The 27679-nt window shown below is 42.5% G+C and overlaps 1 protein-coding gene across 5 annotated transcripts; it reads left to right on the top strand.

The window, feature by feature from the left end:
- Nucleotides 1-332: 332 nt before the first annotated feature.
- USPL1 (ubiquitin specific peptidase like 1) lies at nucleotides 333-27447 on the top strand. 5 transcript variants are annotated; one of them, XM_054015362.1, is made up of 11 exons: nucleotides 339-441; nucleotides 676-766; nucleotides 5192-5331; nucleotides 9034-9200; nucleotides 9740-9868; nucleotides 10928-11582; nucleotides 19429-19515; nucleotides 21116-21245; nucleotides 22157-22282; nucleotides 22980-23140; nucleotides 25111-27447. In XM_054015362.1, the coding sequence occupies exons 4-11, from the start codon at nucleotides 9102-9104 to the stop codon at nucleotides 27069-27071; spliced, it is 3348 nt and encodes a 1115-aa protein (XP_053871337.1). In that variant the 5' UTR covers nucleotides 339-441; nucleotides 676-766; nucleotides 5192-5331; nucleotides 9034-9101; the 3' UTR covers nucleotides 27072-27447. The 5 variants fall into 5 exon arrangements, with proteins under 5 accessions (XP_053871340.1, XP_053871337.1, XP_053871336.1 ...); XM_054015361.1 differs by adding an exon at nucleotides 2156-2207 and having other exon boundaries at nucleotides 5192-9200; XM_054015363.1 differs by lacking the exon at nucleotides 5192-5331.
- The last annotated feature ends 232 nt before the right edge of the window (nucleotides 27448-27679 follow it).

Genomic DNA, 27679 nt, shown 5'->3' with positions numbered 1-27679 from the left:
GTTCGCTCCCTGCTCCAGGCGCGGGTGGATTTCCCCCGTGTCCTCCCCGCCCAGCTGTGCTCAGGGGGGAGCGAGCTCTCTGTCCCCCGTGGGTGGGTGTCGGTCTGTCCCTTCCCGCGGCGGGGGGGATGGGGATTGGTCCGTGTCTCAATCGCTCCCCCGGAGGAGGAGCAGGGACCTCCAGTCACTGCCCTGCAGCTGCGGGGGAAGGCGTATGACCCATTGGGGGCGTGGTTTGTGATGTCACGCACTCGGAGCTGCACGTGACCGTGCCCCACGCATCCCCCGGCTTAACTGTGCCTGACCTTGCCCCCTCGCTCCCCAGGGGCCGCTGCTTCCCACGTGCCGGAAGCTGCGCAGTCGCACAGGCCGGCCTAGGCCGGGGACGCGACTGGACGTTGTAGGGGGCGGGGCTACCAGGGCCTCGCTCAGCAGCGGCCGGTAAGTGAGGGGCGCGAGCAACCCCCCCACGGAGCCGCTTGGGGCCCACGTGCGCCTGGTGCCGGGGCGGGGCTGAGGGGCCGGGCCCGGGCCCGCGCCAGCTGCCGGAACTGCCCCGCGCGTTTGAGTGCGGCCAGGCTCTGCGCGGCCTGTGGTGAGCCGGCCTCGCGCCCGCGCGCCGGGGTGGGGCCCTGCCTCTCAGCCGCTCAGAGCAAGGCTTGTCTTTGGTTGCAGACCCCATGGGCGCCGGCGGCCACGCGGAGTGCGGGGCGGGCCGCGCCCGCTGAAGGGGAAAAGCCGAGACCAGCTGTGCTGGCGTGAGCAGGTGAGCTGGAGCCGCTGCCGGGCCTCCCCGAGGTCACAGCCCCCTGTGGGGGGGAGATCGGCTGCTAGGTTGGGACCTGCCGCAAATACTGATCTTGTCTCGTGCGCCTCCTCTGGGAAAGCTTCCCAAGCCAGGCTGGGGCTTGCTGAACGCGTGGGAACTCTGCCTTGGGTTACAGCATCTATCCTGGTGCCAGTATAAACTCATTTCGGCTCGTTACCAGCCCTAGCTCCAGGAGACCAATGCTATATAGGGTAGTGCTGAAATGTGACTATTTACTTCTGTGTGTTTTCAGATGCCGACTGCATATTTCTTGTCAATAGCCATGTCACATTCAAGGTCTTGCTTTTACCGTTCAAACTGCGTCAACTGAAACAGTGTTTAATCCTGGTGCTAGTAGTTTCTGTCATTAATGTGTAAAGGCTCGGTTATGTTCTCATCAGTTTATAACATTATGCTTTTCCCCTAGAATCCTTCCCATGTCTCTGGACAAGTCTACACTGGGCTAGAAGTCAAGTCAGGGAACTTGTTCAACATAATCCCATCTAAATCAGTTTCTAAGGACTGGTCTGCACTTAAAATCTAGGCCAATCTAGCTATGTTGCTCAAGGGTGTGAAAAATTCACATTCCCTGAAAGACCGTTAAGTTGACCCCAGCCAGACTATAGACACCACTACGTTGACAGAGTCAATCTAACTACTACCTCTGGGGGGAGGAGGGGGTGGATTTACAACAGCAACAGAATAACCCCTTCTGGTGCTGTAGCAAGTATCTGTGCTATAGCGGTGCTGCTGTAGTGCTTGCAGTGTAAGACACAGCCTAACACACTCACTGGCTGTTGTAGATGGGGTAGAGTCTAGAATACCTTGACCGTAACAGTTTTGCCATAAAATGTATTTGATACCCCATTAGCTAGAATTGTCCAGATGCTCTTTGTTAACCTCTTGGATTGGGGTCCTAAAATATGGGGGTGCCTGCACTAAACCCTTTTCCAAAATCACCCACCTTTGTTCTCTCCAGCTGCAGTTGAGTTGTATAGACTGGGCTGTTTTTACCACTGTGAACTAATCCTGCTTGGAACAGGTCTAGATGACGTGGCAATAAAAGGCTCAGTCCCTGCCTGTCCTAACAATCCCATAATTTCCCATGTTACAAGCAATTTTAGCAGTGTAGATGGAGCTTCTGGGCACACTTAGGGCTTGTCAGGTAGTGTTGTTCCTGCAGCTGTGCCGCTTTAGCATTTTAAATGTAGACATAAAGAATGTACCAGCATTTCCGAGGGCTTGGCTACACTACCAAGTTTTGTTGACAAAACTTATGTCGACACCCAAAAGTTGACAAAACAAAAATCTCCCAGGGGTGTTCACACTTGCTCCCTCTGTTGACAGATCATGTCCACATTGAGGACACCATCATCGATGGATGAGCAATGCACTGTGGGTCTGTATCCCATAGTGCAGTGTTGTGGGAAGGAAGAGCTGATCTCTGCGCATCTTGGAATTATCTCCAAGTTCTCCCACAGCCCCCTCAGCTGCTGAGAGCAGCATCATGAGTAGCTCTGGGAGCTCTCTGTGCTGAGGAATGGCAAAGCAGCACAGTAGTCTCTCCCCCTCCCCCTACAGCAGCAGTCTGCCTGCTGCTCTGTTCCTAGTGCAGCGCAGAACAGGAGCATTCCCATGATTTGCTCTTTGTTGGTTTCCCAAAGGGAACAGCACACAGATACTTCCCGGAGCTTTGAATGGGGAGGGGCACATGCCTGCGGGGCAGCAGAGATCAAAACACTGAGCAGAGCCATCAGGGCAGGCATTGTGGGATACTGGCAGAAGCCAGTTCTTTCCACAAAACAATCAGCAGTGTCTGCACTGGCTCTTTGTCGACAATAAAGGGAGGGGAAAAGACACAAGTCTCTCCTGGGGTGGAAGTTTTTTGTCACCAAAGCTGGACGTTTTTTGCGACAAAAGTCCCATTGTAGTGTGTGTGCTCTTGCTGTTTTGTTGCCAAAAGGCAGTTTTTGTCAACAAAACTTGCCAGTGTAGACAAGCCCTTAGACTATTGCATGGTGTTGTGAACCAGTTTATACTGCAGTTCATTACAGTTCCCTACCCCCCTGCCACCCCAAATCTGTGTGAATCTACAAAATAGCTTGCAGGATCAAGACCTGTGTTTGCCTTTTCCTAGAAGGAATCTCCATTGTGGCAGGCTATTTGAACTGTAGTGTACACAGGATAGGACAGGTCCTGTGTTGTACCTTATGCAATATCAACAATAACAGTCTCATTCGTTTTGCACTTAAAGTAAATTGTGGTTATGTTCCTGAAGTGACCATGTTTTAAAATATTGTTTGTTCAAATCATAATATGTTAGTTGATAAATGATTTCTTGTGTGTTCCAAGCAAAGGGGGAAAAATTGAATTATCCAGTTTCCTTTTGCATAAAAAATGAATATATAACTAATAATATGTTCAGTGTCAGGGGATAGCCGTGTTAGTCTGTATCCACAAAAACAACAAGGAGTCTGGTTGCATCTGAAGTGAGTTTTTTTTTACCCAGGAAAGCTTATGCCCAAATATATCCATTAGTCTTTAAGGTGCCACCGGACTCCTTGTTGTTAATATGGTCAGTATAAGTGTTGAATTTTTTCCACTGGGCCTTTAATTGTGGTTTTACTTTTCTTTCTGTACCTCTCCTTTCACCCATACCTTCCAATGGAGATTACTTTAAAAGTAAAGTGGGGGAGGGGACAGGAAGGAATAACAAGATCATTTGCAGGAAATTTATTCTTGGTATTCTTTTAACCTTGAGACAGTAGAGAGGAGAATGTCAGATATTTGATGAACTGGTCATTGGGATCTTTGATGGAGATTCTTGGCCTAGGATTTGTACTTTGCCTGCAAGGGATTCTTAATTTGTAGATCTGGGGCTGAAACGTTCCAACTAAGAGCATGTCTACACTACAAAATTAAATCAACTTGAGTTGACATACAGCCACTGCGGTAATTAAAGCAATGGTTCATGTCCACACTTGTTCCTTCTGTTGGTGGTGCATGTCCTCACCAGGAGTGCTTCCTCTGATTGAAATGGGGCATTGTGGGACACAGACAGCTGGAGCCAGTCAGCCCTGTGGCTGACAACCTCAGCTGTACGCATGGGGCTCACAGCTGTGAGCTGTCCCCATGCAGACAGCTGAAACTGAGCCAGCACTGGGCTCCCTTTCACAGCAGGGAGCCTACAGCGGTGAAATTGACGTTTTTGTCCGTTTCACTGCTGCTATTACACATTTGGGCTCTGGCTCCAGCTGTCAGTCTGTGGGGGGGCTCACAAAAGGAGGCCCGCTCCACCCCAGGGCTGACATCCCAAGCTGTTAGACCCATGTGGGGCTGGCAGCTGGAGCGTGCTCCTCCCTCCTCCAGACTCCAGGACTGACAGCCAGAACCAAAATGTGAAATAATAGCAGCCATGAAACTAACAAGAATGTCAGTTTCACAGCTTGTAGGCTCCCTGCTGTGAAATGGAGCTGCAGCTAGGCCCCCGCTGCTGCCTCCCAGTTTGGGATGGCAGGGGGAAGGAGGGAGGGAGGGAGAGAAGAGCCCAGATGGTGGCCAGGCTTGGGCTCTCCTCCCCCCAATCCGTCACTGGGAGACGGCAGCGGGGCTTCAGACCGTCATTGCTGAGGCTCGGGGGGAGAGCTCCCACCGCTGGGACTGACATCAGGAGCCCTGCTGCCACCTCCCAGTCAAGGGATTGCCTGGGGGCGGGGGGAGGGGCGGAATCCCAAGATTGACACCTCCTGGTGAGGGATTGGTGCGGAGGAGAGTCTGGGTGGTGATAGGGCTCAGGTTGTCATCCTCCCCCTGCCCCATCCCTCACCAGGAGTCAGCGGCTCACACCTGTGAGCCCCTGTCGCACTGACAGCTCAGGCTGTTAGCACCAGGGCTGGGCGGGGGGCCTCTGTGCACCAGCTGATGTAAGTAATGCATTGTTTACACAGACATTGCATCACCCTAACTACATCGACTTAAGCGCTACTCCTCTTGTGAAGGTGGAGTTATTTTGGTGTAATGGGTTACTTCGGTGGAAGCAGTATTTTAGTGTAGACACTGACATTATTAGGTAGACATAGACTGACCTAAGGCAGCTTAACGCTGTAGTATAGACTAAGCTTCAGTATCCTACATTGCAGAATAAACTTGTCTTGCTTCTAAAACAAAGAATCCAGGCAATAGTTTTAAAATGCAAACCGTATATTTGTGTTTAAATATTTATTTCAGTTTACAATGGTTGTGTTACTATTTGCAGATATATTTGAGATATACTGAGATGTAAACTATGACTTATGAATTACTGTTTTTTTTTTAAAAAAGTCTTTAAAGTGTGTCTCTCTCCTTATTGGTGTCTTGTCTTTTTTTTTTTCTTTTTAAATGCAGGGTCTGCTTATATCAGTGTAGGAAGAGCTAGGTATAGCTCTAGTATCATGTTTGGCAAGTGGTGTGTGCCGGTGCTGAGCAGGAAAGAAAAGAGAACCAGGGATTAAAAATGAGGCCTCATGAGTCTGAAAATACATCATGTAGGTGCCCTCTAGTTATGTCTTTGCGATATTGAGGTGATGATGAGACTAGGACAACATTAAGTGTAACTATTTCCAAGTATTCTTTTCCACTGTGCATCATGTCAGCCACAGTCAATCTTTATCCAGTACACCAACCTATCACATGGAATTGCCAATATCTTATGAGGAGGCCACTCCAATATCATTGCTGATGTTACACTGTTTTGTTTTGTTTTGCACACTTTGAAGAAAAAAAAAATTGCAGAGCCCACTCTGTTTGCTCTACCTGCCCCATCGTAAAAGGATATTTGTAGTTAAAATATATTGTACCCACTCTTAAGTGTGTGTGCCCATGTTGTTTGTTGCACATTTTAGTGTATCATTGCTGGAGATGGGTTGTTGTGATTTGCTTGAGTGATGTACATTACAAAACAGCATTTCAGTGCCCTTTTTTTTAAAGGGGGTGATGGTACTGGATGAGGAGGTACACAGGAAGCTTTTGAACCTGAAGTTGCTTTTTCAGGAAAGTGGAACACTGATTAGAATAGGACTTCCACTGAGGTAGACTTCAACATTTATTAAGCTAAGGGTAAATATTGATGAAAACCAAACCAAAATAGGTGGTAATACATATTTTTGAACTTTAATCAGAAATATCTAGATGTCTGTCAGTCTGGTCAAGAATTTCATAAGAATTACAAGGTTTGGAGGGCTTTTTTAAGATGAGGTTCTAGAAAGATGATAATGCTATTGGTCGGGAGTGTGACTAAATAATTATAGATCTCTGAGCCAGTCAGGAAGCTTTTCTTGGTGTACATGCTCTGCTTAACATTTTTCCAGGCTTTGATATTGATCTTGGGAGGTAAACAGTTGAAAATTACTGACATGACTTTTTTTCCCCCTGTATGTAGCAATGATAAATCCGTGAAAGCATGTACTTTGGTAATATTATGACATTGGATGGAGAGTTTGAGAGCTTGGCTTGCTTGATAGTCCAGCAGAGCTGCTCTCTTGTTGATTCATTAAGATATTACCTTGAGTGAGTCCAGCAATGTGTTATTTCTTAAACTTTTCTGATCATTGTTTATTTTTAATCCCAACGTTCTTCACAACATGCATATGCTTTAATTTCATATAACTGATGGTGGTGGTGTTCAGAACTGCTATTGTGGAGTTGAAATAGAGAATAAATGCTTTTATGGTCTGTAGTTGTACTTTTTTTAAGTAGTGGTCCTGACAGCTTTCGCCTCACAAGCTAAATGATTTGGGGCTGGATTGGTATTTGGGTGAAACTCCAAAGAACCCTTAGGTGCTGCAGGAAGTGGAGTTGGTGATTTAGTAGGTAGCACCTTTTTCCTCGGAGTCAGAAATAAATGAGTGCCCCAGCATGGTAGCTGTGGGGGGCACTGTGCTGCTGGAATGTCATGTTTCAGATGTGACATTAAAAAAGAAAAATAGCCCTGGAATATGAGAGGGTGTTAACCTCATTGACCTGGACAAAATCCAAAGTAGGTAGTTGTATTTCACCTACCTGAAGTTTTAGGGAAAGTTTAAAGGGATATGATATTTTGTATACATTTGGTCTAGTCCTGCACCTACTGAATGCAGGGAATTTTAGTTAACTTTTATGGGTGCAGTACTGGGACCTTGTCTAAATTGCTGTGTTCTGCTACCTTTCATCATAGATACGGATGAATTTCACTGCTGGATGAAGTGATTTTTTTGCATAAATGTGTCAGCGTAAGGGCTAGATCAGGGGTTGGCAACCTATGGCACGCGTGCCAAACACGGCACACAAGCCGATTTTGAGTGGCATGCTGCTGCCTGCCACGGTCCTGGCCCCCAGTCCCACTCAGCCCCTCCCCCGCTTCTTCCCCCAGTGTGGTGCTTTCCTGCCCCTCCTTCTATCCTTGCCTGCTGATGGCCCTTGCAGCGGGAGCGGGACAAGTGGCAGCATGCTCACTGCTCCATAGAGGAGACAGAGAAGAGGTAGGGATGGGATCTTGGGGAAGGGGGTGGAACAGGGCATATCCCTTCCAGCCCCCTGCCGCTCAGGGCAGGGGGCTGGGAGCACCCCCACGAGCCGAGCACCCCAGTCCTCTGCCCTGACCCCTGAACCCTCCCACCCCCCACTGCTTTCTGTCCTGACCCCTGAACCCCCCCACACCCCCAGCCCTCTACATTGAACCCCCACACACCCCCAGCCCTCTGCCCAGACCCCTGAACCACACCCCCAGCCCTCTGCCCTGACCCCTGAACCACCACTCCCAGATCTGGGGTCCTGGCTGCCGGCCCCTTGCCAGTCGGCGTCCCGGCCGCAGGCCCCGCTCAGCCCGCTGCCAGCCTAGGTGAACAGAACCCCAGGCTGGCAGCAGGCTGAGCAGGCTGGCGGCGTAAGATCAGCATTTTAATTTAATTGTAAATGAAGTTTCTTAAACATTTTGAAAACCTTGTTTACTTTACATACAACAGTAGTTTCGTTATACAATATAGACTTAGAGAGACCTGTTAAAAATGTATTACTGGCACGCGAAACCTTAAAGTGAATAAATGAAGACTTGGCACACCACTTCTGAAAGGTTGCCTACCCCTGGGCTAGATTATGCTTTCTGATGTGTGTATGTGGCTTATACTGAACTTTGCCCATAGAAACATATTTTAATTACTTCTGTGGGAGATTGCCTACATTTATGAAAAAGGCAAAAATTGACTCTAAGGTTTGTAAAGTTATTTGAGATGAAAGATGCTATATCAATAGAAGATGTTACTCTCACATCTTACAACAGGGAGTATTATTGTAGCGTTGTTGAATTACTAGTAAAAGTATAACTTTGCACTGTCAGAAAAATCCAGATATTGGCAACATTCAGGGTATGTCTACACTTACCTCCGGGTCCGGCGGCAGGCAATCGATGTTCTGGGATCGATTTATCGTGTCTGGTCTAGACGCGATAAATTGATCCCGGAAGTGCTCGCCGTCGACGCTGGTACTCCAGCTCAGCGAGAGGAGTACGCGGCATCGACGGGGGAGCCTCCCTGCCACGTCTGGACCCGCGGTAAGTTCGGACTAAGGTACTTCGAATTCAGCTACGTTATTAACATAGCTGAATTTGCGTACCTTAGTCCGAAGTGGGGGGTTAGTGTGGACCAGGCCTCAGAGTTGCTTTCTGCAGTTAGGAGGCAAACAGTCACATTTGGAGGAACAACTTCTTAGTTTATTATGGACCCAAATTAAATTTAGCATTTGGAAAACCTGTAGCAGATCTTTAATGCTCCTCGCTTGATGAGCGACAGCAATGTGAATTCTTTACATCTGCTAATTCTGATGTCAGTCTGCACCTTTAGAAAATAGTCCTTCTTTCCCACTTAGGACCTGATCCTGCAAATTGCTCTCTGCAGGCAGACCCTTATATTTGGGCAGAGCACTGCACTTCTGAAATAAGTAGGGCACTGCATGGGTCTCAGGGTTAGCCACATGGAGAAGCTTGCAGGAACATGGCCTAAAATTATTCATCTATTTTGCAATGAATGTGAACATCACAATTAGGTGCTGTTTTATTTTCCAGTTTCAGTTATAAACCCACAACAGTTCATCTTAATCAGGAAAAGCACCATGGTTTTCAAAGAAAATATAAAATATGCTTTAATCTTAATTCAGATTTTAAATTTAAATTAATACAATTTTCATTTAACTGTTTGTATTCGCTTCTTATTTTTCAGAGTTCTTTGAAAAATCCTTAGTGGTCTTGACAATGTTACAAGTGACATAAATTAGCCAATGGCACAGCATGATGGATTCCCAGAAGACTGGAAATGGTTTGCAAGTGATTGGACAAGGGACTGGTATAGGGATATCTGCACTCCACATGGTGGGGTATTCGGGAAAAGTCAGTTGAAACTTATTTTTCATGTGTGCAAAGTTCATTTTTCTCTATTTTTGAGAGATTTTAAATTGGTCTTAATTTTACAAATTAATTTACAAAATTATTTTTCCACGGAAATCTTATAGCAATGGCGAAAGATTGTTCTGTTTTAAATACACTTATCTCATTGAACTTGTTTACTGGCGTTATTTTCAAAAGCATTTGATCTGTGATTTGTCTGAGAGTTCAGAGTTTATATTCACTGGCAGTGAATAACTTTTTGTTCAGTGCAAATAAAATGAGCACCATTTCAATACATAAGCTTTTAACACAAAATGCCTTATGAAAACTTTTACTTAAAATGATAGCCAGGAGAAAAACTAATTTAGAACTCTCCATCTCCTCTGTATATTTTATTTGCTATGATCAAATCCTAAACCATCAAGTTTAACTTTTAAATACATAGCTTCTGCATTATGAAAAAAAACAATTGTTTTTCAGTGCTGTCATTTATACCTTACTTTTTAGGAACAGCATATTATTGTATGCACTTTATTTTTTAGAACTGTAATTCTGCTGAAGTAACGTCAGATGAGTGCTGCCCAGCCTGTAAAGAGAAGGGCCAGATACAAGCTTTACGAACTTACCGCATTAGTTTTCAAGAGTCTATTTTCCTTTGTGAAAATCCACAGGTATTATATCATTTTTCTATGTTGTTGGATTGTCTATAGACCTTTCTTTTAGCAACCCCATCCTCTAAATCTGAGCACTTGCTATCTTTCAAATGATGCCCACAGCCCAATACGTCTCAGAATCAGGCCCCTGTGAGTTCATATGCTACACAATTATTCATATATGATTAGACAGAGCTAGCATGTCTTTATGTACTAACTGTCTAGGCACAGTTCTTGAAACTACAGGAATTGCATGAAAAGAGCAAAGGGTACTTTGAGACAAGGCATCCTATTTAGTACTAAAGATGTATGTATGAAACAAATTACAAAGCTGTTGTTTTGTGTTCCACATTTCCAGTATTCCAACACACAGGAGGGAAGATGGGAGGCTTGTATCTGCAGGGGGTGGATTGCAAATCATTTGGAAAACTGTAGATGTGCATTCTTCCAAGTATTTTTGTTTTAAGTTTAGCTGAATTCTTACTTTTTAATAGTTGGATATGGTTGGAGTTGTGGGGGTGGGGGTGGTTTTTGTTCCTTCACAAGCTACAGTGATCTTGTGAGGATTGTTACCCATAAGTTAATTTAATGTACCCTCAGATATAATTTCACATTAAAGTTGTAAATTCTGGTTTTCTTTTTAAATACCCATAAGATGGGACTGGAAGAGCAAAGGGCTTGAGAGTAATTTTTCAGCTTCTGAAGGTCTGCAGGAATAGAGTTCTCCTCCTTACGAATTAGCTGGGATATAGGAGATGGGATCCTTTCCTGGGAATATTATGAGGTCTGTGGGGAAGAGGGTGAAATGAAGAGAACTAGGGCTAATGGAGAGTCTTATATTGGTTATTTCCATTAATCAAGTTACCTTCTGTTAGTACGCAATCACTCTATAAAGAGCGCTATCAGACAAAATGCACTTCTAGTCCTTAATGCATATATTGGATTTCTATGATTTTTAATAATGTGTCAATATACAAATATTCTCTTCTATTTGAACTGCACTGTTTGTATTAACTTCCAAATTTTTCACCAGAAATACTTTATAGACATCACTGTTATCTTCTTTCTTCCCTTCAGTGCATCTACCCTCTGGGCTATAAACCATTAAACAGCATAATAATTCCTGCTGATTCAGAAAATCCTCAAACTTTGTGTACTCAGAGAAAAAGGAAGATTTTTGAAATCAGTCCTACAGCTTCCCCCATTGAATCATGTTCAAAACAAGCTAGGACTAACAACAATTTGATAGATGCTGAGCACACTTTAAATACTGATCTTGTTCTCAAGTGTAATGGATATAATTTATCTGTGGCCCAGCCATGCCTACCTGATTTATCACAGGATGATCAGCAGAAACATAATAGGACGACTGAGTCTCTGGAGCATAATGTGGACTTGGCAACTGCTATTACTGTTGGTGGTGCACAAGAAAGTCCTGACTCTAATTCCAAAACAGAACTTTTGCCAAATTCTGAACTTGGTTCAATAAAATCTGAAATCTTGCATGCAGAAAATAAACCTTCATTGTTCATGGGGCATTTGTGTCTTCAGTGGAGGAACATATATGCTCTATGTTGGTTAGACTGTATTCTGTCAGCACTGGTACACTTAAAAACTTTAAGGATTGCTGTGACTGAAGCTTGCACTGAAGAATCTGTAATCCAGAGGCTGTTTACAAAATATAACCAAGCGACTGCACTCTTGAATGCCTGCCAAACAAATAAGCTAAAAGGTGAGTAACTTTGTCACTATTTCTTTTTATTTCAAAATAGTTTGAATGTACAGGAATATTGATACAAGTATGCAGAGGAATTTAATAGTGTAAGCAGAAGTTTTCATTCCTTTCTATTTCAAGATTGCCACGGGTGAGCTGCAATTGTTATAGAATTCAAGATAAAGATGTAATTTTCTTGGTCTTCAGTAACTAGTGAAACTATGCGATGGCATCTCTGCACATTATGTAAGGGTGAATATGCACCATCTCTAAAAGCAGTTATTTGAGGCCTGGTCTGCACCTCAAAGTTAGGTCATCTTGGCTACATCGCTCAGGGCTGTGAATAATTTCATGCCCTGTGTGATTTTAGTTAGGTCCATCTCTCTCCGTGTCAGTGCAGCTATGTTGATGGAGGAGTTCTTCCATCAACCTCGCTGTGGCGCTGTATGAAATCTGGGGACACTTTAGGATATTAAGAATACCAATATTGAAAAATCGCAATGAGTTATGCCAGATATGCCATGTAAGATCTGAAAAAAGTTATAATTTGCCATATATGATCTTGTTAATGTTTGTATCACCTTTTGTATTATGAATTATAGATATGTATGTATTTTAAATTTGTGCTATGCTTCTGGGTGACACCCCCAGACAGTTCGGCATCAGCATTGCCTAGCCTGCTTAATGGCCCATTAAGGACCATCAGCTATACAACTGACCCATTGAGAGAAGGCAAGGGATACACCGCATGACTTAGCAAGGCATGCATGGGCATTCCTATGGACAGAAAAGGCTTCCAAGCCATGTGCTGGGCGCTTGTGTTTGAAACAAAGGAAGCACAAGCTGCATGGCAGAAGACTATCAAAGGCAGCTGCATCTTCTCTATTTTGTCTTCAATCCTACTTCTTATCTCTGGAGGAACTTTGCCGCAAACTGAAGCTCTGAACAAAGGACTGAATGACCAATCCAAGCTGTAGATGTATTCCAGAGTGACTTTCAAACTCACCAATACTGCTAGGAACCTGATATAAGGACTTTGAAGTCTTTGTATGTATGTGACTGCTTTACCATTTAACATCTTTTACCTTATCTTCTTTTTTCTTTATAATAAACCTTTAGTTTTAGACACTAAAGGATTGGCTGGCAGTGTGGTATTTTGGGTAAGATTCAAACCTATACTGACCTGGTAATGTGGCTGACACTTTGGGGTCAGAAGAACATTTTTGTATATGTGAGCAGGGTTTAAAACCCCGGCATTTCGCGAAGCCCGAGCTCGTAAGTTGGAAAAGTATGCCCCCCTGGCTGACACCCTGAGAGCAAAGGGCTATGAGCTGCAGATGGGCGCCCTGATTGTCGGAGCCCTGGGTGCCTGGGACCCCTGCAACGAGCGTGTGCTGCGGTCCTGCGGGATTGGTCGATGCTACGCACGTCTCATGTGGCGCCTCATGGTCTCGGACGCCATCCGATGGTCCAGGGACATCTACATTGAGCACATCACCGGCCACCGACAGTACCAGAAGGCGTGAGCCAGAGTGACATCGTTCTCCCACTACGAGAAAGGGACCAAGTGACCTCCTCCGTTGGATCATATAAACTGGAACCATAAACTCCCTGAACATTAAATCTCACCAAATGAGGGTCAATCCATCCTCCTCATCATATCCACTCATTATAATCCACACCTGAACATAGCCACTTTATGAACTTCATACCCTCATATCTCAATGTCTTTACTTTGACCCATCAAGCTTTTACTCCCAATCGGGGTTATTGCAGATTATGTATTTTTCATGCCACCTTATCTTAAACCAAACTTTTCACCCTCGATAATCTGTATGTTATTCCCTGATAACCAGAAACTTCTATGCTCAAACTCTGTTCACTATTTTTTTTTAACATAATCTTAATAAAATTTTTGAATCTGTTAATTTCTCACTATACTGGACCTAGGTGCTGATTGGGAGCCAGAGAACTGGAATGCAATAAGAGGGCTATGTGATTTCTTTTCTTGATAACCAGTGTGGAGGATCAGAAGCACAGTTTGTGATTGGTCGGGGCGTTTAACTTCAGTGTTACCTACCAGTCTTAGGAGTATCCACTCTCCCTTTTGCAGCCTATCCTGACCTTGGCATTTCCAGTGAGGGCTGCCCCAGGCATCATCGGGTCATGTTGGCTTAGTCTGGCCAGGATCCACAGAACCAGATCATTTGTGTTTTGGATCAGAACCCCACACTATTCCAAAATTGGAATTTTAACCTTTAACACTCTGAGTTTTAAGTTAGTCACAATTAGTGATCCACAATCAAAACTGCAAGCCGTGAGAGAGTTAGCATCTTCAGCATGAGAGAGAAATGGTAGAACTTGAGGTGCAAGAGAAGCAAGCCTTGGCCCAGCTGAAAAAAGAAGCCAAGGAGAGAGCCAGGCGAGCTGGAGAGAGAGAATCTCAAGGAGGCGAATGGAGCTGCTGCAAGCTGAGACTGAAGTTGCCAGACTTAAACTCCAAATTGAAGTGATAAAAGAACAGCAGAAACTGTAACATTCCGAAAGGCCAGTTTCTAATGATGTTGGTATATTTAATAATGATGTGGTAACTGTTTAATCAGGGTAATGTCATAACCCAGTCCCAGGAAAAGTCTGAAGGTAAATCCACTATCATCTGTAACTAACAGGGAGATTTGTGAAGAGGGGGTATATGACTCTAAGCAGTTGTATGTAACTAGGTATGCTATAACAAGGAAGAGAGTCTCTCTAGCCTTGGGGATTGTGGAAAATAGCAGTTTGTCCAGTCAGAAAAGCAGTTTATATGGTGAAGAAATTTCTGAATATCTGTCTAAGATCTCAGGAGTGAGTTTGGGATTAGATGAAGCACAGAAAGAAGCTCAGGAAAACGATTTCTTTAGAGCAGATTAATGTTGATGGTCAGTTTGAAACCCTGATTGAGGAAGGTGAGGGTAGATTTTTGGTGGTTGATGGATTGCTGGCAACTGAAGCTTGTAGAAGTAAAGCCTGAACCAAGTAGAAGTGTTTTGCTTAAAGTAGCTCAGTATGATGAGCCGCTGCTTGTGGAAAATAGCAGTTTATCTGTTAAGGGAGAAACTGTCTCCAATTGTCTGTCCATTGGGAGTAGCAACCAGCCTGTTAAGGAAGCGCTCCACTCTCCCAGTATTTGTCTGCAAACAGCCATGGGTGCTGGGATAAGGGAGAGAAAGGCAAAGAAAGTTTAGATGAGCATAGGCAGCCTTGTGAGCTGATGGCTTTGTCTAATCAGCAGTTTGGGAAGGCGAGGTTAGTGGAACATGAGTATCCCTATACCTTACCTGTTACCAGTGTGGAGAACACTGACATTGCAAATAGTAATGTGCCTAATGAAGGAGAATGTACCTCCAGTCCTTCGTTTGTGGAGCAGACAGAAGGTGCCTCTCAGCCTATGATGGCTGAGGATATTTCAGTTGTCTCAGAGGTGGTTCTAGATTTAACTGAAACCCAAAAAGAAAGTGTTCCTAAGCTTGTGTGGGATAACCTGCATATTGCCGGTGAGGAAAGCTGCAGAGGGAAAGAGTCTCTCCAACCATGGAGTTTAGCCACTTGTCTGAAAGGGAGTTGTGAAAATCCTCTAATGTGCCAAAGTTGATTCTGGGTGTAAGCAAAACTCAGAAGGAGTTTGTTGTGGCTCCACAGAGCAATGCTTTTGTAGAGCAGATAAAAGATGGATTGTGCTGAGGGCTTGTCTACACTGGCAATTAACAGCACTGCAACTTTCTGGCTCAGGGGTGTGAAACTCCCCCACCCCCACCCCCGCGCAGTGTAAACGGTGCCCCAGTGCTGGGACCCTTGTTGAGATGGGGGGGTTTTGTTTGTTTTTGTTTTTTTAGGAGCGCTGTGCCCCGATCATACAGCCACGGCAGGGCTTTAGCATTGTCAGTGTAGACTAGCCCTTAGAAAGATTACTGAAGAGAGAAATCTTTACAAGCAGTTTTCTGTAACTGATGGGTGTGGAAGTGATTTGATTGAGTAACTCAAGGTGAATCACTGTATAGAGAAAGCAACAGTTCCTTTGGGAGACTTGTTTCAGTTCCTAACTGCCAGAGTCTTTCTGAGGGATATAAATCCACTGACCTTACTTTAGGAAGATCCAGTGTGGATAGCCTAGAGAAGAAGAACAGGAGTACTTGTGGCACCTTAGAGACTAACAAATTTATTAGAGCATAAGCTTTCGTGGACTACAGCCCACTTCTTCGGATGCATATAGAATGGAACATATAATGAGGAGATATATATACACACATCTCCTCATTATATGTTCCATTCTATATGCATCCGAAGAAGTGGGCTGTAGTCCACGAAAGCTTATGCTCTAATAAATTTGTTAGTCTCTAAGGTGCCACAAGTACTCCTGTTCTTCTTTTTGTGGATACAGACTAACACGGCTGTTACTCTGAAGCCTAGAGAAGGTTCAGATGGGGAAAAAATTGTTAGAAAATGGCTGGGCTTGGCCAGCGTGTTCTCCATGCTGATTCTTTGAGTTAGTCTGTAACTCAGGCCTTGGCTACACTCACGGATTCACAGCGCTGCCGCGGTACTCCACCTCTCCGAGGGGAATAGCTTGCAGCGCTGTGAGCGAGCGTGCAGCGCTGCAGGTGCTGATTACACTGGCACTTTACAGCGCTGTGCTCGGGGGGGTGTTTTTTCACACCCCTGAGCGCAGCAAGTGCAGCGCTGTGAATTGCCAGTGTAGCCAAGGCCTCAGGGTCTGAGGAGAGATTGGTTACTGTTTTTTCAGAGCAGAACAGCTTTATGGCTGAACCCAAAAGGATGCCGCAGGCAAACTCACCCTTAGACACTTGGGATTTGTTTGGTATCTCTGGTTTAGAGTCCAGTCTCTAAGCTGCTGGTGGATCCACAAGCAAGCATGCAGGAGAGTGTGTGTAGATGTCCCTAGCACAGGGGCTGCAGTTGGTGAACACACCTGCTTACAGGAATCCTTTGCTGGCTAGGGAGGTTCCGTTTTCAACCCTCTAGGAGAAAGGCAGGACCCAGTCCTGTTGAGGGGAAGAATGAGTGTCCAGCCTTGAAATTGGTAGCAGGTGAAAATTTGGAAGTTAGTGTCTGGGTTGATACAATTTACCTGGATGACAAGGGAGGCGGAAGATTTGCCCGATAGCTGTTAACACAGAGAACACACCTGGCCAACCAAGGGATTCACTGAAAAAAGAGGCATGGTATGACCAGGATACTTGTAAACATTCACTTACAGCAAATTTGGTGTTAATATTAGCCTTCTGATGTATTTGATTTTGATGTCAACCCTGGTAATAAAGGAACAGTGTTCATGTGAAAAGCCTGTAAACATATTGAAAATGAAACTTGAAAACACTGTATGCTAAAAAGCCTTATAAAAGTAAAATGGTATGACTGATCCATGTAAGCAGTCTTGAAACTTGGCACAGCAGATAAACCTTAACAAATCTCCCCCTTCCTCCCCGTGCCTCCCGCCCGCCACGATCAGCTATTTCGCAGCATATGGGGGGGAGGGGGAAATGAGGACGCGGCGCACCGGGGGGAGAGGGCGGAATGCGGTGGGAAGTGGTGGGGTGGGGCCTGGGCCCTGGGGCAAAGCCAAGGGTTGAGCACCCCCCAGCGCATTGGAAAGTCGGCACCCGTGGTCACTGGAGTAAGTGTCTACAGTGGCAAAGCTGCTGTAGCACTTGTAGTGTAGACATATCCTCGGGGCAGGTCTACACTACAGGGCTAAATTGACCTACATTATGCAACTCCAGCTACGTGAATAACATAGCTGCTGTCGACATACCTTAGGTCGACTATTGAGGTGTCTACAGCACGCTGGGCCGATGGGAGAGCGATTGGCGGTTGATTTTAGCAGGTCTTCACTAGACCTGCTAAATTGACCCCCAGTGGATTGATCGCCACACCTTGATCTCCTGATAAGTGGAGACAAGCCCTTAGAGTTAAGATTTCACTTGTGGATTACTTCATCATAGTAAGAGCAGAAAGTGAACTGTGCATCGTTGATGTAAATCTGAGTCTTGTTTTTTCCTGGTTAGCATATTGAGATTAGGTACTAGCTCTTCACCTCCAAAAAGTTGGATTCTAACATGGCTTATATTGCAGTATAAATGAACAGTTGGCCTGTCATGCAATACTAGTAATATGGCCTTAAGCATTTTGTGAGTTCTTGATTCAGCTTAAGAAGCTGTAAATTAGCAGGGACTTTCTTTCCTATCCCTGGTGAGCAACTAATGAAAAAGTCATCAGCTAGTGGGAAACAATCAAGGGCAGTCTGCACCAAAGAAAAGGATGTTCCTGCAGGGAACTAATGCAGAGCTGTAACTGGCCAAAATCTGCTTTTTGGTAGGTGGTCCTGAGAAAGATTGTAATTTCTGATTATTTCTAATCAGGCCAGAAATAACTTAGAGCCTGTCAACCCTTTCATGGACCCTGTAGTTAAAATGGAAAACAGTTATTGACACAATCTTTGTCAAAAAGACAACCCAAGAAAAACTTAGTACTGTAGTTTTGAGAGAGATTGCTTGAAAGAATGAAACAACATTAATGACTTTGTATTAATACCTGTTTATCTGAGATGAAAAATCATACGCTAATTGCACTGAAATCACCAGGATTACGGTGATTGCTTATTGGTTTCTGGGTGGACATCTTAAGTGTTGGTTGGTGTTAACCTATTAAGTCTGATAACATGAGAGACCTGCCTACTTTAGATACTCTCTACATGTGTGGTACTACTTCATTTGCAGGGAAGTATTAGAGTAGGAGCCCCCTTGGTTTAAAAGAAGGAATGTCCAGCCAACATCTTCTTCTCTTCTCCCCCCCAGGAGGGGTCCTTGGCTCTGAATTTACTGTCTCCCTTGCTCCCATGTCTGTAATGACTTGAACCTGTTGGTCAAGGCAAAACCCATCAATTTACTTCACCTTTGGTGGAGAAGGGAAGCTATATCTATTACTTTTTATTGATTGTTTTTAAAGATCTGTCAGAAGTGCCTGGAGCATTGGGGAGGGGAAGGACTTTAGCTATATTTCAATTTAGCTATATATTTATGTATATAAAGATTTTAATGAAGAAATAGTTTCTAAGACTGTTTGAAGTCCTCACTTTAATTATGGAGGCTCTGGTCTTGACTCCAAAGTTAAGGTTGAGTTCTGTTTTGCACTCAAAGCAGCATTTGTTCTATATAACAAATATAGCATGCCCTTCTCAAATTTGAAGCACTTGGAGTACAGAATTAATTTTGAGAACCTACAAAAAATCTGTCTTGAGTTTCAAAAAAAAAAAAAAATTTGAAAACCATGTTCTTCAAGAAATCTACCACTTAATCTGAGGACACGAGCATTAAAATGTCTTCATTGTTTTATGGTAAACTGAGCATCTCCTGCTGACGTAGCGCTGTCCACACAGCGCTTCTGCTGGTGTAACTTACGTTGCTCAGAGGGGTGTTTGTGTTGTTGTTCACACCCCAAGCAATGTAAATTATATGGACAAAAGTGCTAGTGTAGACATAGCCTTAATCTTGACATTGTTTTTTGCTTGATTGTTTATTTAGATTACACATGAATTTACATATTTACACGTTATAGACCGGATTAATTTAAAATATTCCATTGAGTAGATCATAGTAGAAATTTGATTCCTTTAAGTCGTTAGTTAGCTTTCCATATTCTGATGTAAATTTTGCAAATCACCTATGTGAAAGAACTTTAACTGTTAAGTGTCATTCAAATGTTGTGGGTAAACAAATGTTAATAGAAAATGCCTTGGTTTGCAGAGAATTGATTTGCGTATTTGGTATATAATATGAATGTTTTTTTTTTTTTGCTGATTTTGTTTTAGACGTTCTTCCAAAAGCTGAGTCGCATCTGAATGAAATCAGAAATACGATATTTGCTCAACTTCAACCCCTGCTTAAGTGTGAATTGGGTAAGTAATTACTAAGCGATTTAGTCTTTATTTTCCAGTTCTATAAATGCAAAGATTGCTGTTGTCAATACTTAAAATGCATTCCATAAGACAGTCAATACAACCAATTTGTTGATGTAGTTAATTGTTGGTATCTTTCACACTCCATCACTTAGTGAGCAGCTGTTTGGTATCTTATCTCTGTTCCCTTCTTTCCTATAGTCCCTATACCTACAGGCCCACAGGAATCATTCCGCAAAGTGCATGCAGAGATGAAAAACACTTCTGGTTGTGCAAAGGGCAGCAGAAATTTAATTTGCAAAAGGCAAAAGCCTGTTTCTTGTATGACTAGAACACTTATTCATCTTTGGGGAGTGGGGGAGCTCTTTGTGTAAACACTTCCTAAGTTCCTACAAATGTTATTTTTAGGCAGTGGGGGGGAAAAGTGAGAATAGTATGTAACATTAATACTTGTATATCTGTAGGAAAAGATTATAACTTCAAGATCTTAAGAGTGCTTTTTCTTTGGAAGTGGGCGGTTGTCATTCTGTAATGTACTCTGCTTAAGTGGGATGGCCTCCAGGGACTTTCTGTAGGGTTAATTATACTTAATGACAATGACTGCCGCTGATTGGGAATGGTAATTCTATTAGTGCTTGAGACAGAAAGTGCAGCAGACTATCAAAAAAGCACTGAAACTGACTATACATAGTACTGTCAAATTCACCAAGTAACCATGCTGAGAAAGCAGTGAAATCTTTTTCCTCTGATACTTTAGTTACAGTAATTTTAGAGCTTTTGACTGGAAAAAACACTGGAAAGAAATGGAATGGGGAAGACGTGTGATGAGGATGACAAATACAGGTGCTGTGATACAAGTCGGGCACATAAATTTAAACAAGCACATTAAAATATGAGAACAGATACTTGGATAACCTAGGGTCCCTGGGAGATCTGGTGGTAGCGCATGGAACGCTCTGTAAGACACGGAAACATAGTAAAAGTAATTTACTGCAAAAAATAAAGCTGCAGTGGTTTTAGGAAAGCTTATGTTTCCTGAGATCCACAGCTACAGCAGAACAGCATGTGCCTAGAGTCGGGTAGATCCTTTCCCCTGGCTCTCCAATTGTACAGAACTGTTGATGAATGCTCTTTAGGATGCTCTGCAGCAGAAAGCAGGCAGAGCAGCAAAGTTCTCCCCATTCTAGGCTTTGTGTGGCTTGACAGCCTCCTGTTCTCTGGAAAGTGCTTGCAGCAACTTGGCTTAAATTGGCAAATGGTCGTCAATTGCATATGTTCATTATTTTTTCATAATATTGGAAATAAAATTCAGAGTTAAGGCGGCATGTCACATGTGAAGAGCATAATTCAGACTTGTGCAGATTCTCATTTTTCTCCATTCAGCTGATCTCCATGTTTTTCAGAGTTTAAAGTTTAAGGGGGTGTATTATTCTTTTGGTAACCATAGCTGTACCCATGAAGTTATTCCAGTCATATCTCATTTACTGTGGGGATGAGATTATAGCCTTGCAAGTTGACGTAGCATTCTGAGGTATAATCCTGTCTTCCCTCTTTTTTTGTGTAGTTGCAAACATTCTCTTTTTTTTTTTTCCCTTTGAAGGTAAGAAGGAAAGTCCAGTATTTGCGTTCCCTCTGCTTTTACGAAAGGATCCCCAAGTCGAGACACTTTTCCTGCATTCTTTTTCATGGGTGTTTGAATGTTTACATTGTGGCTACAGCCACCAAGACAGGTTAGGTTTTTACATTTATTTACATGTATTATTGTACTTTCAGTCTTCACTTAATTTTCTTCAAACCACTGTTGTGCACAAAGTGTGTACATTTGGTAGGCGAGGAAGAGTTGTGATGGTGAAGTTATTTGGTCACCATTTTAAAGAGCCAGCATTTGTCAATAGTTTCCAGGTGGTGTATGGTATAATGGCTAATGACACAATAGTATCCTATGTGTAAAAAAAGAGAAATAACTGGTGATTCTGTTGTCAAAGGCTGACTTTTTGATGTTGACCACTGTAAGTCACACACGTTGCTGCTGCTCTAATGAATAGCATGCCAGACATGACCTATACATAGGTATGTCTTTCAGGGTTAAATAGAATAAATTCATCTAAATTGCATAAAGTCAGAAATGTAAATCTGATCCTTATTCACATAATTGGAAAATGTGAAAGTGTCCTCTACTCCTTGGTGTTTTAAAATGTTAGAAGGCAGGTGTGGTGAGGTTCCTCCAGGTCATCTAAATGGCAATTGTATTTAGTGTTACATGTCAGAGTGTCCTGAATGGTGCTGTAAAAACACGTTCAGGAATTTCTTTAAAGCCATGTTTCATTTGAGTATAAAAAATTGAGATTCAAAGTGGCGAACAGATGAATGGCAGAAAATACATTGTTCCATTTTATTATAGTCCGTATAAAAGATGACTGATATGGATTAGCAGATTGAGGCAAATTCAGTTTATATTAAGCCACTGCAGTGCCAGGGATGTCAGTGGGATTGTGCCAGGTGTAAGTGGACATTGCATGTAGCCTGTTAATTTGCCACCTCTCTTTCTGGTAAATGCTAGTACTGTACTTTTTTTTTTTTTTTTTTTTTTTGAGTATGTCAGGTAGACAACTGATCAAATTTTATTTTTTCTTCCTTCCAGGTGTAGAAAGACACTAACAACATTTACAAATATAATCCCTGACTGGCACCCGCTTAACGCTATTCATATTGCTCCATGTAATAATTGTAATGATAAATCTCAAAGAAGAAAAATGATTTTGGAAAAGTAAGTTTGAACCACTTGAGATCTTGAATCTAAACTAGAGCATTAGTGTTTAAATCTACACATGATAAACTTAATGTCAACATTCTGTCACCTTTTTTGACATGTTCAGCAAGTTTCCACTAAATGTTTAAGTACCCAGCTTTGAGATGATTCTGAAAATTCTCAGGGATGTTGTGGTTAAAAATCTTTAATATACGTGGAGTATTTTTGTTCAGCTTAACGCACTAAGCAGACATTTGAGCCAAGTTGTAAAGCCCAACACTGAATATCAGTCTTTCCAGAGGATCTGGTATTGAGGGATGATAAAACTACCACCTTATAATGTTCAATGTTTTAGTCTGAATTGTGGTTGTCAGCCTTCCAGGTTTGGCAGAACTGTCTTATTATTCTGTCTTTGTCCCCAAAAAACATTTTCTTTATAGGTTTTCCCCCATAGCAAATTAAGCTATAAGATGACACCTCTATTTCACTAAAAGCTTATTTCAAAGTGGAATTATGTATTAAAATCTGAGTGCCCTGTTCCTGTGTGCTCCCAGCCATTTGTGTATAATTTGTAAAGCAATCTTAGATTAATAAACAGCAGTAGAACAGTAATGCACTGAGATAACTACCATTCTCAAAATGCATTGTTTGTGATTTCATTAATACCTTGAGCCACTGTTTTATTCCAATAAGATGCTTTGTATCTTTATCATAGAGTACCCTCAATATTGATGATACATTTCGTAGAAGGCTTACCACATAACAAGCTGAAGAACTATTCATTTCAATTTGAAGGAGATTTCTACCAAATAACAACTGTTATTCAGTATCAACAAGATCCAAAACACTTCAAAACCTGGGTTTTGAATCCTGATGGTGACTATTACAACTTTATTATCCTCATCATAGATAAAGCTGCCTCTGTTACTAATTTTGGGGTTATAATGATCACTGTACTATCTTAAGGTTTTCTTTTGTGTATAATCTAAATTAGGTATTAAATGTTTGCAAATATATTTACATTCTTTGGTCTTTTTTAAAAAAACTGATTTGACTAACTCAGTAATTTGCTGCCATGCTTACTGATAACTTCATTGGAAAAAGGCAATTGGACATGATCATTTTCTCATCAAACTTTGGTAAAATTACAAGAAACATAATCTGGGCACACTGTTAGTTCTTTTGGGCATTCAGATTACATGGGTATTGTAGTAGGGTTGGCTGCCTCCTGAACGCCCCCTTCTGACAAGAGTTTGCTGTGCAGGTGCCCTGCCTTAATTTCTCTCATTGGTTCCTCAAACTCAAAACACAACCCAAACTCTTCCCTTCTGGAGGTTAAATATATTCAGTCCTCTGGGTACACACTGGTCCTCCAGGCCCATCCCAGTTGAGTGTCTTTCCCCTGTCTTAGGTAGGGAGTCCCCCACTCTCCTTCCCAGAGGTGGGTCCTCAGTCAGCAGTCATTCCCAGGCTTTTCCTGGCTCTGACTTCTCAACTTCCCCAGTGTCAGGGTCTTCAATGCCGAAGCCTTTCACTTGCTATAGTCTGATGCAGCTTCCTGAGCTTCCCCCTTCTGCTTTTTATAGGGCAGTCACATGATCTCTCCCAGGTGTGTCTCCTTCAGTAATCAAGGTTGGCTGCCCTAGGCCTCCAGCCTTTAAGGGGCAAGCTACCGTTACAGATACCAGATGTCTCTTCATGGGAAAAGCAAGTTCCCATGGGACTCGCAGTGCTGTCAATGCTCAGTTTCTTCCTCCTCCTGAATTTTGCAATTCTTTTAAGAGTAACTAGTAAGTTGCTGTTTTGATTTGTTGAACTATAGAGTACAACCCAGAAGGAACTCCCAAAATTCAAAGAGAAAAAATAGTTGAGATTATTTTGGTCTTTATGGAAACCTGCTTCCACAGAGGAAGGAGAGAGAAGCGATCACCATTTTAATCAAAACATCCTGGTCAGCTGAAAAGTTGTCTACTTAAATTGAACTGCCAGAGTTGCATGAAGAAAAGAGAGGATGAGAAACATCCCACTAACCATCAATAAATGTAGGATATGTCTACACAACAAAAGCTGTCCACAGGCTAGCCTACCTAAGCTAGCTTGAATCCAGCTAGTGTGGGTAACAGTAATGATGAAAGCAGCTCAGTGTGCACGTCAGTGCAGGTTGTACAAGTCTGGCATAGCCCCTGGGTACATACTCTGCTCACTAGCCTATCCTGAAACTCATGTTGTGCTGTCTCCAGTGCTGCTGTTATCCACGCTAGCTGGATTCAAACCAGCGAGCCTGTGCACAGCTTTTGCTGTGTACACTATGCAGCACATTACACCTAGGGTGTATCTCTTTAGAATCCGTACTAAAAACAACATTGTAATCATTTTGTAACTGTTGGGATGGTTGGGAGGGAATTATCAATATGATCAGTTTCTCCCTTAAGCCCCTTCCCCATATCTTTATGAAAAATAATTCCCCAAATTAACTCTTAATGAGAGAGGTCTGTATGTCAGGTCTGTCCAGATATTCTCAAACAGGATGTCAGTATCACTATCTAGGCCAAGAGCATCAGTGTGGCTAAGGAAAAGGAGTTACTTTCCATCTTAGTCATGTTACTAGGACCTAATAGTGAATTCTGTTGCTGCAAGTGGCCTAGTTACAGAGTGAAAGACCCCTAACTTTTCTTTGGGGAAAGTAATGGAACAAAGAAATCAACTTTGTTCACCAGGGTGTATGTAGTAGCATTGTCATATAAGTCACATAAAATGGGTGTTTTGAGACCCAAAAAGAATGATCTGAGTTTCAATGGCCATTGTGCATCTTTGAGCCTCTAAACTATTCATTTTTTATTTTTCAGAAACTTGGCTTGAATGCGATGACATCAAAGGTCCATATTGTGAAAGACGTGAGAGATTTGAAGTTCCTGTTTCAGAGATTCACATTGTCATCTGGGAAAGGAAAGCATCCCAAGTGCCAGATAAAATTTGCTCAAAGGTCCAAAGTGTAAAATCTGAAAATCTTCCTCTTAATGATGTACAGTCAAGTTCTTCTCTAGTGTTACATTGTGATAGTGATAATGCCGTAGACAAAATAACTACAGTATGTTACGAAAAGGAGATTGTGGGCATTCCTGCTAAAGAACAACAAAAAGTGGCCAGAGAGAATGAAAATAGCTTGCTTTCTGGCTTAGAAAATTTGGCAGATGATGATATTATAACTCTGACACTTGTAGAAATTCAAGTTGATTCTGAAGGTAAACCACTGGACAACGGACAGATAGTGGGAAATAACTTAATTGCTGAAACAGGCTTGCTGAAAGAGCAGGGGTCAGCTTGTTCAGATCAAACTCCATGTACAGAAGATGTTTGCAGTCCGACTACCTCCAGCAACATGTGCACACCATCTGAAAATGCCTGTATTTCCTTACATCTAGGACCGTTGAACCTAGCGCATACTACATCTGCCGTTCCCACAAACCATTGTAATGACTCGTCCACGCCATCACACGCTCAAGAGGCAGAGACCAAAGCTAGCCCAGTCAACACTGAGAATATCCTGTTAAATCCAGAACTCTTGCAGAATAAGAAATTACCATTAATGGAGAATGTTATGCAGAAATCCTCTAACACCAGAAACACAAGCAAAATTAGAGCAGACTCTCAAGCTGCAACTTTGTCTGCTACAAATAATTCCTCCAAGTCTTTGCATAAAGATCAAAGGAGAGGATTTATAGGAAGTTGGGTAAAGGGGTTATTAAGCAAGCATAATACCTTCATGCCTTCAAGTGCCTCAGCCCATCATAAGAAAAGTTACAAAAATCCTTTACTAAGAGCTACTGACTTGCATCTCCCTACTAAGGGGGCAGCAAATTTTGGTGGCTTTCAAGCCAAAGGTACAAGCAAAACTACAACTACTGAGGGGGCGCCTAAATCAGCTGTTTGTCAAGGTGGAAATCTTCCTCCTTTGTTAACAAACATCACTGGTCCTTCTGTACATGCTAGTCTACCTGCAGTAAACCCTGTAGTTGATGGTCCAACTTTGAATAAGTCTGGAAGCTCTTTGGGCACCTGGAGTACAGTAATTCAGCCCAACACCCCCATCTTTAATTCCAAACCTAGCCATGGGGAAAATGGAAATCACAAATCTGATGTGAAAGATAAAGAATCAAATGCCCAAACTCACAAACTTCGTTTAAAACTGCTTAAAAAACTGAAGGCTAAAAAGAACAAGTTGGCTTCACTTGATAGGCTGGCAAAAACTCAGATGTGTAATGGAAGCTCTCCAAATAGAGATGTAGAAGATATCTTACAATTTGGATCTCATGATGAAAGTGAATCAGTACAGAATTTATTGAAGGAACTGCAGTATCAGATTGATGTTGCAGATAGTGAATCTGTGTATAATACAAACTCCAATATGTCACTATGCAGTAGCCAGAGTAATGCAGAGTTTTTAGCAGACTTATTGTCTCCTACTTCGATTGTTGCTTCTTCGGAGCTTCCAAAAGATGAAGATGAGTGTAGATATTTGGAAATGGTGGATAGCAGTGCTGCAGCACCAGTGCATAGCGAGAGAACCAACCTCACATGCGTCACTGTGGCAAGCGAAGACCATAATTATTACAGTCCTGTAAAAGAAAGCAAGTATGAAGGTCATACAGACTCACTAATGAACAAATCCTGCTTGAAAAGACTTTCCTTTGAAAGTCCCACAAAGGAAGATATTCTTGAAGACCTGTTCTCCTCTGCAATGTTGAACTCAATAGCAGGTGACATAGATTTACCTCATTTTGATGAAACTCTCTTTGAAACTTGTTGAATTGTTGTAATATTTGTTTTTAACATTTTGAGAATTTTGTACATCAGCTTTCATACAAAGTACTATTAAATTATATTTTCAAACTAGTTTATTTGCACACTGACTGTACTTGAACATTGAAAATCTGAAGTATTTATCTTACATTTCATTGTGGCTGTTGAATAAGATTTTTAGTCTTGTTTAACTTTCTCAATTGGTTATTTAATTGGAAGAGTTGATCTTTCACAGAATCTTTTAATGAAAGTTAATCTTATTTTTTTTCCCCTGTTTCAATGTGCATTTTTGTGTTTAATTTAGAAAGGTGAAAATAAAATACATTCAGTTTTCTGGACCACAGGAGTAATACCTATAAATTACTGGATTATTTGTCAAACTATCCAGATTCCTGATGTCTGTTTTAAATAGTAGGCAAAATAATGTAACATTTCAAGGGTGTTCTGCAGAGTTCCTTTACCATTTTCGTAGCTGCTGTTTTACAAGATCAACCTATGTAAATGCTACTCAAATTCAGCTTGAAAGGGGGATTTGAAAGCAGAGACTTCCCCTTATAAGGTGATAGTGCATCCTAGGGCTTACCTTCTGGGTTAACAAGAGCAGAATAGTGCATA

The sequence above is a fragment of the Malaclemys terrapin genome, chromosome 1 (assembly GCF_027887155.1).
Source record: "Malaclemys terrapin pileata isolate rMalTer1 chromosome 1, rMalTer1.hap1, whole genome shotgun sequence".
NCBI classification, from domain to species: domain Eukaryota; kingdom Metazoa; phylum Chordata; order Testudines; family Emydidae; genus Malaclemys; species Malaclemys terrapin.
Note: the sequence above shows the minus strand (reverse complement) of the source record. Positions and strands in the feature narration are given on the sequence as shown.